We start from the raw sequence: 14,615 nt of genomic DNA, 5'->3' as shown, positions 1-14,615 counted from the left end.
AGGGAATAAATAGATAATATTTTTTTTTTTAAAAAAAGAAAAGTTGGTTCTATGACCTAAGGAGTGGCATGAGGAGTAAATTGTTGTATTCTCCAGCATAAAGTCCTGTCCATGTTCAACCTCCAACATCACATATGCTAGAGTTATGCTCAGATTATCTCTTTCCTCCCTTTCCTTGTCATAACTTCCCCATAACATCCAGCTGTGCCTAGCTTATTTCAATTCTCTAGCCACATGTAGTTTACCAATTCAGGGTCTTGAAAATAGAGGTGACTGTAAAAGTCAATATTATTTTCATGGAAGACATAGAGAGAAAAACTTATGTTGTGGGATCTTACTTAAAACAGACTAGGATGAATTCACACTTAGAGTTAGCATCCAAATGACTAATGTCAGTCTGTCTGTCATCTAGTGTTCTTACAATCTTGTCCAGATTCCAGTCTTCCTGGCCAGAGATCAGAATAAATTTAATCCTTTTATTTTCATAATCATTTTAAGCATAAGAAGAAGTTCTACTGGCAATTTACCTTCATCACCACGAGGTTGCTGGGGAAACATGTAGTTAGTCAATACTCTTTGCTTTGTTTCTGGATGGGCTTCAGTTTGTAAAGGGATAAGAGCTTTCGACTAGAAGCAAAGAACATAGAAGCTAAATAAGAGAACATACATATGAGATCTTCTAGATAAGATTATGACTATAGTCTGGCCTCACCCAGCTGAATGAAGAATTAAAAGAAAAACAAGAAGAGAAAGATACTGAAATGAGAAAGTTAAAATAAGATTTTTATCAACAATATTTCACTTTTTAGCCTATTATTATTATTAGCTTCCAGCGTTATCGCTGGATCTCGGTGACAGCACTACAAATCCACTGCTCCTGGAGCCTATTTTTTCCATTTAATTGGATAGGACAGAGAGAAATTGAGAGAGGAGGGGAGACAGAGAAGGAGAGAGAAAGAGGGACACCTGCAGACCAGCTTCATCACCTGTGAAGCACCCCCCTGCAAGTGGGAAGCCGGTGGCTCGAACTGGGAACCTTGCTCTGAGTACTATGTGCACTTAACCCAGTGCGCCCCTGTCCAGCCCCCAAATATTCTCAAATTTTAAGGTTTTCACAACATTTTTAAAGCAGTTTATATTATCAGTTCCATTCACTTTCACAGAACAATGCCACTTTGAATCCTGAAGAGACCAAGATATATTAAATTGTTACAATTAAGTAAATTTTTTGTATATATGTTCATTTTCTGAATAGCTACATGAGAGAGGCTAATGAAACATAACAAACCCAAACCATGCAAGACCATTTGTGAATTAAATTAAGATGTGCATCTATTTTTAAGAGATCCTTTTGTAAGTGAATCTGGGGTTCACATATAAATAAGGAATTGTACTTGTATTAGATATAACACAATTGTCTATCTCCAATATTTTTTATGGCTGACTTGCCATAAAGTCTTAAATTGTTTCAAGGCATTTTCCAACTAATAAAATCATTTTTAAAAACATCATTTAATTTTTTAAAAATTATCCTCATTCATTTATTGGATAGAGACAGCCAGAAATTGAGAGGGAAGCTGGAGATAGAGAGGGCCAGAGACAGAGAGAATTCTGCAGCCCTGCTTCACCACTTGCATAACTTTCCCCCTGCAGGTGGGGGCCCGGGCTCAAACCCAGGTCCTTGCGCACTGTAACATGAGCACTAAACCAGGTATGCCAACACCTGACCCTATAAAATTAGTCATTAACACTCAATTACTGATTTAAGTATAATAATAATAATATCAAAATTATTTCACATATATATTGATAATAGCTGCAAAAATGTCTGAAAATTCCTTGAAAAAAATTTAGAATTAAATTGATTCTAATTAAAAGTATGAGAAGAAAGAGGAGCATAACAATTCCCTCTTGTGGGGCTTGTGCTGATGATTTCCTCCTCCTCTACATTCACAGACATAATTAAAGGACGTTCTCTGAGGACCTATATGCACCACCCAGAGCTAGAAAGCTATCAAATGATCCCTTTGTACAGGAGATCTCTGAGAATCATGTAGACGCTCAACTGAAGAATTTAAAGGGGGTAGTCTTGGAATTGCTGCCTTTGCAAAAGTTTTTCCTTCAAGGGGTAGTAGTTATCAAGGATTCCTCAAAACTAAGTAACCCAAAGTTTTAACCACAGCTGTTCTTAATAAAATAAATTGGGCAACAACTTAAAAAAAGTTTTTTTTTTTTTTTTTTTAAAGTACCTGATTGTCAGAGAGCCACAAAGCTGCAAGCTCCTTAAGTTTGGTAAATGAGAATGGTAAATTTTTCAATCTGCAAAAATGAGAAAAGAAAAAAAAATAGTGTGAGTGGAAATGAATAAAATTCTTTCTTATGGAAGAGCTACTTAAATTGCTTTAAAGTATTGCTTTAACTCTTCTGTCCAATTCTGTTGTCATTGAATAACCTGGGAAATCTTTATTTAAAAATTTTTTTTTCCCTTGATTAGAGCACTGCTGAGCTCTGGCTTTTCGTGGTGCCAGTATATGAACCTGGGATCTCTTGCATGTAGAGCCTTTGTGCTGTCACTGAGCATATCCCTGGGCCCTGGGCAATTTTTAAAGATGTGATGATCACCTGTTTAAAGACCCTTCAGTCTTTCAAATATTTTCCATCATATCTAGTATAAAATCCAAACTTGTTAACATACCTTATTACATATAACAATGTGTATACTCCTTCCCCAGGTCTCTCCAGTGTTTCTTCTGTTGCTCTTCTGTTGTTTCCGCCCCACCCGATATCCCTGTCTTTCTGCCTGCGATGAGAATCAACCAAGCTCTTCCCCCACCTCTGTTTGACTATGTTTTTCACAAAATCTCACATACCCTTTAGCTTTAACTTTAAATATCATTTTCTTGAAGACAAATTCTTTTTTTCTGATTCCATAAGTTATCTTCTTCAATCCAGTGTCCAAACAGTTGGTATTTTGTATTTTCCTTCATAGGACTTGTCATGGTTTGCTACTAAGTATTAATTTGTGGGGAGTATGATTACATTATTATGCCCGACATGCCCACAAAACCGTAGGCTGTATAAAAATAGGAAGCTATATATTTACTACAGCTTAAGGAACTGACAGTGACCAGTGCTATGTTGATACCCTGAAGTGTGGTCTTGTTGTTCTTTCATCAATTCACATTAAAAAAAAAGTTGGAACTTTTAAGAATGGCATTTTAGGGTATGTAAAGTTTAGCATTAGCCTTGACATTCAATCAAATGATTGCTTTAACTTTGACTCCAATGCTTGTAGAGTCAAAACGCCAAATTCTTTCTTCTACATATTATCAGATGTCCTTGATGTTGAATATGATCAACAAATTGTGAGTCTGTAAATCACCATCATAGCTAGCCATGATGTAATACAAACAAAATGTATTAATGGATTTATTGTTAATTTCTGGATGTTTAGGCCACAGAGATAGCTCACGGGATAGGGTGTGTACCTTACTATGCTCATGGCCCAAGTTCAAGTCCTGGCACCGAAACGGAGGGACTAAGGCACCTGGGGAAATTCAGGTACTGTGGTGTTTCTACTTTTGTTTGCCTATCTGAATGAAAAAAGTGGCTCAGGAGTGGTGAAATTTGCACATGTGTGAAAAAAAACTTATGCAAATTCACTTTTGAATGAAGATAAAGCATTTTCTATAATCTAGAGTGAAAATTTTCTTAAGTTTTCCTTATGCCAATATTCTATCAGATGATTGTTGAATAAATGTATTTTGATATAGAACGTGCGAAATATCATAGCAGTTAAAAACAATAGTTAAAATTGTTAATTTCACATGCAAGAGTGAGGGAGGGCTTTCGCATTTAATAAACGTGAAGAGATCTAATAGTCCACACAAATGCCAGGAGTGTGCAAAATCTATGAGTTCATGAAAAATATGATAAACTGAGTTTGTAAATATTTGCAAAATGTCAATAATAATAAAAGGAATAATAGATTAAATTATGTGATGATTCTTTTCCATAAATCATTTGTTACATTATCATATTTGACATTAGAAAGTTATTTATAATTTCATTTTGTTTTACTTTTTATTAGTGATTTAATATTGATTTATAAAATTATAAGATAATAAGGATATAATTCCATACAGTTCCCACCACCAGAATTCTGTGTCCCATCCCTTCTATTGGAAACTGCAGTAGTTCTCCCAAGGTCAACATTCTGCACTGACTCTCTAACTACGTATCTTTATGTCTCTGTATTGCTGTACCTATGTATCTATATATCCATATCTAGTCCTCCTGTTTTTTCAATGGTTCTGCCTTCATTTCCTTTCTAGTTCACTCCTACACATATTACTACTTCCAAAAGCCATATATATATATGTATATGTATATGTATATGTATTTTTTTTTGTTCCAGAACTTTGAAGTAGGGCCTTAAGGGACTAGTTTTTGACATCATGTAAGGATAAATTAAAAGTAGTGTAACCATTATCGAATAATACCAATTTCTATCAAAATTACACAAGGGAAAAACTCTCTTGAATCCACTATACTGACATTTATGATAAATCATCATTACTTCTGTCAGGAAAGTAGAGCATGAAGAAAAGAAAGTATCAGAGAAAGATGATACCCTCACTTTTCTAGTTACCTCCTTGGAAAATGAATAAAATATATATATATAAAAGACATTCAAAAAACTAACACCCATCCTTCTCAAACTGTTCTGAAAACTGCAGTGGGGGAAACACTCCCAAGCACATTAAATGAATTAATATTACTCAGATCCCTAAAGCAGAGGTTGAATAGACATATACACTCTAAGTTTACAGTTGCTGGCTTCTTCCCTCTTCCCTCCTTCCTCCTCCCTCCCTTTTCCTCTCTTCCTCCCTCCCTTCCTTCCTTCCTTCCTTCCTCCCTCTTCCCCTCCCTCCCTCCTTTCCTTCCTTCCTTTCTCTTCTTTTTCTTTTTGTTTGTTTGTTTTCTTGATAGGATAGAGAGAAATTGAGAAGGGAGGCAGAGACTTGCTTCACTACTTGTGATGCATCACTTCAGTGCAGGTGAGGAGTAGGGGTTTGAACCCCAATCCTTGTGCATACTTATGCATGCACTCAACCAGGTGTGCCACTGTCCAGCTCTCTCTCTATTTCTTCTCTCTTTCTTTCTTTCTTTCTTTCTTTCTTTCTTTCTTTCTTTCTTTCTTTCTTCTTTCATTTTCCTTCCTTCCCTCCTTTCTCTCTTTTTTATTTTTTATTCTTTTCTTTTTTTAAAATTTCTTTACCGGGGAATTAATGTTTTACATTCGACAGTAAATACAATAGTTTGTACACGCATAACACTTCCCAGTTTTCCATAGAACAATACAATCCCCACTAGGTCCTCTGTCATCCTTTTTTGGATCTGTATTCTCCCCCCACCCCACCCACCCCAGAGTCTTTCATTTTGGTGCAATAGCCAATTCCAGTTCAGGTTCTACTTGTGTTTTCTCTTCTGATCTTATTTTTCAACTTCTTCCTGAGAGTGAGATCATCCCATATTCATCCTTCTGTTTCAGACTTATTTCACTTAACATGATTTCTTCAAGCTCCATCCAAGATTGGCTGAAAATGATGAAGTCACCATTTTTAATAGCTGAGTAGTATTCCATTGTATATATATACCACAGCTTGCTCAGCCACTCATCTGTTGTTGGACACCTGGGTTGCTTCCAGGTTTTGGCTATTACAAATTGTGCTGCTAAGAACATATGTGTATACAGATCTTTTTGGATGGGTGTTTTTGGATGGGTGTTTTTGGTTCCTTAGGATATATCCCCAGGAGAGGAATTGCAGGGTCATAGGGTAGGTCCATTTATAGCCTTCTGAGAGTTCTCTAGACTGTTCTTCACAGAGGTTGGACCAATTGACATTCCCACCAGCAGTGCAGGAGGGTTCCATTGACACCACAACCTCTCCAGCTTTTGCTGCGGTTACCTTTTCTGATGTATGACATTCTCAGAGGAATGAAATGTTATCTCATGATTGCTTTATTTACATTTCACTGACAATCAAAGACTTGGCGCATTTTTCATATTTCTCAGACTTTTGAATCTCTTCTGTGGTGAATATTCTGTCCATGTCTTCTCCCCATTTTTGGATGGGGTTATTTGCTTTTTTGTTTTTGAGCTTGGCAAGTTCTTTATATATTTTGGTTATTAGCCTCTTGTCTAATGTATGGCATGTGAAGATCTTCTCCCATTCTGTGAGGGGTGTCTTGGTTTGGGTAGTGGTTTCTTTTGCTGTGCAGAAGCTTTTTAATTTGATGTAGTCTCATAGGTTTATGCTTGCCTTAGTCTTTGTAATTGAATTCGTTTCACTGAAGATATCTTTAAAACTTATGTGGAAAAGAGTTCTACCAATATTTTCCTCTAAGTATCTGATAGTTTCTGGTTTAACATCCAAGTCCTTGATCCACTTGGAATTTACTTTTGTATTTGATAAAATATAGTGGTTCAGTTTCATTCTTCTATATGTTTCAACCCACTTTTTCCAACCCCATTTGTTGAAGAGACTTTACTTTCCCTATTTAATAGTCTGGGCACCTTTGTCAAAGATTAGATGTCCATAGGTGTGGGGGCTTATTTCTGGGCTCTTAATTCTATTCCACTGGTCAGTGTGTCTATTCATGTTCTAGTACCAAGCAGTTTTGATGACAATGGCCCTATAATACAATTTGAGATCTGGGAGTGTGATGCTTCCAGTTCTGCTCTTTCTTCTCAAGATTGTTTTGGCAATTATAGGTCTTTTCTGGTTCCAGATAAACATTTGTAGCATTTGTTTATTCTCCTAACAAATGTGGTTGGAATCTTGATGGGGATAGCATTAAATTTGTATATGGCTCTGGGTAGTATATTCATTTTGATGATGGTAATTCTTCCAACCTATGAACATGGAATTTCTTTCCACTTCTTTGTGTCTTTTTCAATTTCCTTGAGTAGTGATTCATAATTTTCAGTATACAAGTCTTTCACTTCTTTGGTTAGGTTTACTCCTAAATATTTGTTTTTGTTGCTATAGTAAAAGGAATTGATTTCTGGATTTCAACTTCTTCTTAGTGTTTGCATAGAGGAATGCCATTAACGTCTGCATGTTAATTTTGTAGCCTGATACCTTACTGTATTGCCTGATGATTTCCAAAAGCTTCTTGCTGTATTCCTTAGGTTTTTAATAAATAGGGAGAGTTTGACTTCTTCTCTTCCAATCTGTATACCTTTAATTGCTTTCTCCTGCCTGATTGCTATGGCAAGAACTTCCAACACTATGCTGAATAATAATGGTGATAGTGGGAAGCCCTGTTTAGTACCTGATCTGAGGGGAAATGCTTCCAGTTTTTCATCATTGGGTATGATGTTGGCTGTAGGTCTGCTATATATACACTCCATTATCATCAGGAATTTTCCATTTATTCCCATTTTTTGTAGTGTTTTGATCATAAAGGGATGTTGTATTTTGTCAAAGGTTTTCTCTGCATCTATTGATATGACCATGTGGTTTTTGGTCTTGTTTTTATAGATGTGGTAGGTGTCATTGATTGATTCACATATATTGAACCAACGTTGCATCCCTGGGATAAATCCCACTTGGTCATGATGAACAATCTTTTTAATATACTGCTATATCCAGTTGGCTAGAATTTTGTTCAATATTTTAGCATCTATGTTCATCAGAGATATTGGTCTGTAGTTTTCTTTTTTGGTTGTGTCCCTGTCTTTTTTTGGTATCAGAGTGATGTTGGCTTCATAGAAGCTGGAAGGGAGCATTCCTGTGTCTTCAATCTTCTGGAAGACTTTTAAAAGTAGAGGTATTAGTTCTTCTTTGAAGGTTTTGTAGAATTCATTTGTAAAACCATCTGGTCTAGGAATTTTTAGGAAGGTTTTTGATAACTGTTTAAGTTTCATTAGTTGTGATGGGTCTGACCATATTATCTAGTTCCTATTTACTTAGTTTTGGAAGTTTGTAGGTATCTAGGAAATCATCCATTTCTTCCAGGTTCTTTAGCTTGGTGGCATATAGTTGCTCATAGAAACCTCTCATGATATGTTGAATTTCTGCAGTGTTTGTTGTGATATCTCCTCTTTCATTTCTGATCTGATTTATTTGGGTCTTCACTCTTTTTTGTTTTGTGAGTCTGGCTAAAGGTTTGTCAATTTAGTTCACTCTTTCGAGGAACCAACATTTACTTTCATTGATCTTTTGTATGGTTTTCTTATTTTTAATATTATTTCTGCTCTAACTTTAGTTATTTCTGTCCTTCTGGTTGCTTTAGTGTCTCTTTGTTCTTCTTCTAGGTCTTTAACATGTGCAATCAAGCTGTTTATTTGTGCTTTTTCTTGTTTCCTAATGTGTGCTTGTATGGCCATGAACTTCCCTCTCAGTACTGCCTAGCTGTGTTCCAAATATTTTGATAGCTTGTGTCTTCATTTTCATTGAACTCTCGAAACATTTTGATTTCTTCCTTTATTTCCTCTTTGACCCAGTAGTTGTTAAGGGGTACACTGTTGAGCTTCCACATTTTGGGACTATTAATAATCTTTTGTTGATTGTTAAGTGTTAGTTTAATTCCACTGTGGTCTGAGAAGATGCTTGGGATGATCTCAATGCCCTTAAATTTGCTGATGCTATCTTTGTGGCCTAACATATGTTCTATCCTTGAGAATGACCTATGTGGACTTGAGTAGAATGTGTATTCAGTTTCTTGGGGTGAATGACTCTGAAAATGTCCAATAGTTCTAGTTTATCTATCTTCTCATTAGCTCCCTCATGTCTTTATTGATTTTTTTCCTGGATGATCTGTCAAGTTGAGACAGTGGGGTGTTGAATGTGGGACAATGTGAAAGCATGGTAGAGCATAGGGGAACTCCCCCATCCTTGAGATGGAGGTCTGAAAAGACACCCCACCTGCCAGTCTCTCCCTTTCAGGGATAGAGCTTGGAGGGAAAAGTTTTCCTGACTCAGTTCCCCCTTGTTGGTATCCCAGACTTCATAATGGCCTTCACCCTCTAACACTTAACCCATTCCCCTGCTACAAACCAAATGGTTGCCTACTTGAAAGTTCACTATAAGTTCACCATCTTTGATCACATACAAACTATTCTCCATCACCCTGCCTTGTCAGTAACTTAACAATGAGACCCACACACATTATTTCCTCATTCTTTGATCACTATGTCTTAACATCAATATTCTGTTCTTCTCTGCTTTATCTCACTCTGCTGGTTTAACCACCATGTTTTTCTTAATACCTTTAATTAATTAACATCTTTGCCTCATGGTAACTAATCATCCTGACCTTTCACTACCCCTATCAATTCTCCTCATTCCTTAGCCCTCCCATCATAAGGGTACTGACCTTTTGGAAACCCATGATTACTGACATATGTGAAAAATGTTCTTTGTTCCACTATGCTATATAAGCCCTGTCTTTTTCTGAATAAAGCAGATTGTTCATACCTGCATTTTCCCCTGGCTGGTTCCTTCTGCTTTGTGTGGTCCCTTGAACTGGCAACAGGGAAGCCAGCGGCTACCTCAGTTGCGAGGCCACCCATGTGAGCACCAGCAGTTAAAGTCCCCTACTATGACTGTGTTGCTGTTAATATATTGCTGTAGCTCTTTCAGTAGATGTTTGATGTATTTATATGGTTTCTCATTGGGTGCATAGATGTTAATAACTGTTATTTATTTATTCTTTTTTGTTGCTCGTTTTATTGTTGTAGTTATTATTGCTGTTGTTGGATAGGACGGAAAGAAATGGAGAGAGGAGGGGAAGACAGAAAAGGAGAGAAAAAGAGAGACACCTGTAGACATGCTTCACTACCTGTGAAGCAACTCCCCTGCAGGTGGGGAGCCAGGGATCGAACCGGGGTCCTTACTCTGGTCCTTGTGCTTTACGCCATGTATGTTTAACCTGCTGCACTACCAGATGTTAATAATTGTTAAGTCCTCTTCATCCTCTGAGCATTAAGTAGTGTCCATCCCTATTTTTTTTAAATTTTATTTTAAAGTCTATCATGTCAGATATGAGAATAGCTGTCCCTGCCCTTTTTTTGTGGGACATTGGCTTATGTGATAGTTTTTGCATCCTTTCACTTTGAGTCTGTGTTTGTCTTGTTGAATTAGGTGGGTTTCCTGCAGACAGCATATTGTTGGGTTGTGTTTTCTGATCCATCTTCCTACTCTGTGCATTTTAATAGGTGAATTCAGGCCATTGACATTTATTGATATCAAAGATTGAAGATATTTTAACACCATTCTTGTAGATTTTTATAGTGTTCTGACATATAGCATATTTATGGTGGTCTGTTTATAGGAGACCTTTCATAACTTCTTTCAGGGGAGGCTTGGTGATAGTTGATTCTTTCAGCTGTTGCTTATCTGAGAAGGTTTTTATGCCTTTATCTAGTCTGAATGACAGTCTAACAGGATACAATATTCTTGGTTGAAAGCCTTTCTCATTGGGTACTCGATAGATATCTTGCCAGTCTCTTCTGGCTTGTAGTGTTTGTGTGGAGAAGTCTGCTGCTAATCTTACAGGTTTTCCTCTGTAGGTGGCTCTTTGTTTTTCTCTTGCAGCCTTCAGGATCCTTTCTTTATCCTTATTTCTTTTCATTCTAAATATGATGTGTCTTGGTGTCTTTAAGTCTGGGTTAATTCTGTTTGGGACCCTCTGGGCTTCTTGAACTTTTATGTCTTTGATGTTGTCTAGACTAGAGAATTCTCAGCTATTATGTCCTGAAGAATGCTCTCTTCCCCTCCCTCTTTCTTCCTCTGGTAAACCAATAATGCGGATATTATTTCTTTTGAAGTCATCCCATAGGTCTCTGTTGTTGTTTTCAGTATCTCTTAATCTCTTTCTGAGATCTCTTACTTCTTTTTTAGTTGTCTCTAATCATGCTTGATCTTGCTAATTCTGTCTTCAGCCTCACTTATTCTAGTCTCTATCCCCTCTGCTGTTTTCTGGAGTTCATCTATTTTGTTACCCTGTTCTGATACTGTTTTAGTTTGTTCTTTTAGTTGTGTTCTTAGCTTAGCTATTTCAGCTTTCAGCTCTCTAATAATAACCTTGAGATAAGTAGTTTTTTCTTCCAGTGTCTCATTTTTTCTTTCTGCATTTCTGATGACAATTCTTTCAAATTCTTTAATCTCTCCTGTGATTATTTCTTTAACTAGTGTTTGGATGTTGACTTCATTATTTTGTGCTTCAACCTTTGGGGGGCTTTTAGCTGGACTCTTGTCCTGATTCATTTCTCCAATATTTCTTCTTGTTGGTTTAACCATTTTATATAGTATGTTATGAGGCCTTTCTCTCAGTACTTTTCAAATTACTGATTACTCTTGCTTGGATGGATTTGTGTCTAAGGAAGGTAATTAAAGGGTTCACAGTTGTGGAAATTGACAGTTGTTTCAATATTATTTTAGTCCCTGAGTGGGAACACAGTTGCTTAAAAGCCTCTTTCATTCTTTTTCTTCTCTGTAGGCTGTGGGAACCTGAGGGCTTTTAAACTATATGTAGGCTTCTTAGCTTAATCCCTGACTCCTGACCAAGAGATAAAGCAGGGTGGGGCAGAGATTATCCAGTGGTTATGCAAAGAGACTCTCACAGCCCCACCACTAGGCCTCGGAGGTATAGATCTTGAGTTTCTTTCTTAGTTCTCTGTCCACTGGTGTCAGCACATGCTCCCCCCACCCCCCTGCTGCTCCAGATTCTGAGGGCTGTAGCAATGGAGACTCACAGTTGCATTTGGTAAGTCTTAGGGGAGTCCTCTCCTAAGTCCTCTTTTTGTTGGTGAAACAGACTGGAGGTGGTGTCTCAGCTGGTAAACTGCCAGACTGTTACCAGCCCCTTAGTCTCTCCCTAGACTCCTCTCTGTCCAGGAGCCACATGTGTTTACACTCACTGGTGATTTGGTGGGTTCATGAAGTTGTTCTAGTCCTGTCTTGTTGCGGTTCCAGGTGGTCTCCTATGGTATTCCTAGTTGACCCACGAGAGGAGAGGTGAGAAACACAGCTGCTGCTGCTCCGCAGCCCCTTCTCTCTCTCTTTTAAATCTTCCTTTGCACATGACAGATGCTCATCTGGTTATCTTTAATATGCAACTTTATAACTTTTGAATATTATTTTACTGACAATATTGTTGCCAGTACTCTCCCTAAACTGACAGTACCCATGTTGCCCAGCGACCATTTGGAAGATATAAATGTTGATGTTAGAACATTTATAATTCATTACATATCGATCTGTGTATATCTACTTAATAGCAATTGTAGTTTTTAATCACTGTTCTTTTTCATGTCTTCATAATATGCTTTCTTCATATGGGAGTATCTGTCTATATAAGTCTGGACATGTAAAGTCCATGCAATTTTAATATACAATATAGTGTAATATAATCAAGCAATAACATTTACAAGTAATTTATCTTCTTCCTTTTTATGAATAAAAGTATAGTTATCTGAATTCCATATGCTTGTCATCAGACTCAGAAAACATTTCCAAAGGCATTTTCAAAGGAAACTGTTTTTAATAAAAAACAGGTACATGATTGTTATTTTCCCCAGAATTACCTGTTATCACTCAGATTTAAGACTCTTAGTTTCTGCATCTGCCCAATCTCTTCAGGAAGAAATTCCAGTTTATTGGAGCGTAGAGACATAACTGTTACATTCTTACAGCTTCCAATCTAGGGATTACAAAAAGTCAGTAAGTAATCACAGTGTAAAACTACTTTGATGTGAAAATTTCGAATTCATGAAACAATTTAATTAAATACATATTTAACAACCACGTTTGAGACACTCTTTTACTACATGTACTGTTTTATAGTCTTACTTTTTAAGAGATTTATGTATTTTTCTGAGATATGAGAAAACTGCTAGATCTGTCTTATTGTAGTGCTGAGGGTTGAACCTGGGACCCTTAGGATCACATGCATACAAGTCTGCTGTATTACCTCTTCAATTCTTCCCCAGATTATAATATCACTTTTTAAAAAGTGTGTGTGTATATCAAGTGATTTTTTAAAAAATGAAATGTGTGTATATCTATTCACTTCTTTATACGCTAAAGTTTTGCACACATTTTTCTCAGTAAGAATACTTTCTTCATAAGTTTTTGTTCAAAACTTATAATGGTTTTTATCAGTCTATGTACCAGAACTTCTGCTTATAATGGAAGTAATATATATACTAAAATATATAAGTATTGTTGACATTTCCTTGAAAAATGTTAGTTTTCTTTTATGTTACAATGTTTTTGTCATTTTAATTCATGCTATTCCTTTACTACAAAGATATCCAGTAGATAATGTTACACTGAAATATACTTCACATGTTTTTCTCGACATAAACATACTGAAAATGATGTTTAGAGATAAAGGCCAACAGAATTTTTTGGTGAATGTTGCAACTAAGTTACTGTTATGCGACCTGAGACCTTAGTGCATGCTTACACAATAAATTTTAACCTCAGTAATTGATGTGTAAAAATGTTACTTTTAATTGTTCTTAAAAGCAAAATACGGGAGTCAGGCGGTAGCGCAGTGGGTTAAGCGCAGGTGGTGAGAAGCGCAAGGACCAGCGGAAGGATCCTGGTTCAAGCCTCTGGCTCCTCACCTGCAGCGGAGTTGCTTCACAGGTGGTGAAGCAGGTCTGCAGGTGTCTTTTTCTCCCCCTCTCTGTCTTCTCCTCCTCTCTCCATTTCTCTCTGTCCTATCTAACAACAATGACGACATCAATAACAATTAAAAGGGGGGGCAACAAAAAGGAAATAAATAAAATAGAAAAAAAAGCAAAATACATACATTAGATTAAAGCTATACTCCTTAGCATAGGTTGTTAGGATATTATTTTTATTTGCACACAGTGTATATAAGTAAAATGCAGTTTCTGGGTTAAGTATAAGAACATATTTCTTGTCATGTAAAAGAGAATGACTAATACATACATGTGTGAAGAATTCCTATGTACATTCACAGCTGATATATGTACATTGGTACTGTATAATTAAGCTTTAATCATAAACATATTTCTTAAAAGTTCATTAATAGAGATAAGCATATTCCTCACTTCTCTGGGTAATTCTGGAAGGAAGTTCTCATCGACTGCTAGTGTTCGCAGACTGTGAAGGTAGCCGATAGTTGAAGGTAGTGACTCCAGCTCATTACAGCTACAGTCAAATTCTTCTAGCAAAGATAAACTGAAAAGTTAAACAGATTGATGACACATTTAAAAATGTTAGAAGGCGAACAAAATTTGAAAAAGAAAAATCTCACCTAAATTCACCGAAGTTATTCATGTACTGACTGCTCAGTGTTATATAATTTTGTTTTTCTTTTCAGTTTGACCAGATGCTTCAATGCTATCTAGTAAGTGGTTCTGTTCGGTAAAGTAAATACAGTTTGCATTTCCCATTTATAAATTCACCTGCTATTTAATGGAACCTACAAGTCTGTCGTTGAAAGTCACAGAACATTTGCTTTGTTTTTATGTAATCTGAGTGTTATTTCTAGGCAGATGTTCACAATTATATCCTTGGAGAGAGTGCTTGCAACTGGTGTGCATAGGGGATGAATACAGAAGTAGG

The 14,615-nt window shown here is 36.6% G+C and overlaps 1 protein-coding gene across 2 annotated transcripts in view; it reads right to left on the bottom strand.

Moving 5' to 3' along the window:
- LRRC7 (leucine rich repeat containing 7) overlaps nt 1–14,615 on the bottom strand; it is a 583,417-nt gene that overhangs the window by 129,694 nt on the left and 439,108 nt on the right. For both annotated transcript variants that reach the window (XM_016189360.2, XM_016189361.2), the window contains exons 12-15: nt 14,099–14,228; nt 12,599–12,714; nt 2,250–2,319; nt 528–627 (exon numbers count right to left, since the gene is read on the bottom strand). In XM_016189360.2, coding sequence (XP_016044846.2) covers nt 528–627; nt 2,250–2,319; nt 12,599–12,714; nt 14,099–14,228 — 416 coding nt within the window. The remainder of the gene's footprint in view (nt 1–527; nt 628–2,249; nt 2,320–12,598; nt 12,715–14,098; nt 14,229–14,615) is intronic.

Source organism: Erinaceus europaeus, chromosome 13 (genome assembly GCF_950295315.1).
Source record: "Erinaceus europaeus chromosome 13, mEriEur2.1, whole genome shotgun sequence".
Classification (NCBI taxonomy): Eukaryota; Metazoa; Chordata; class Mammalia; order Eulipotyphla; family Erinaceidae; genus Erinaceus; species Erinaceus europaeus.
This window is presented reverse-complemented; position numbering and strand designations above follow the sequence as displayed.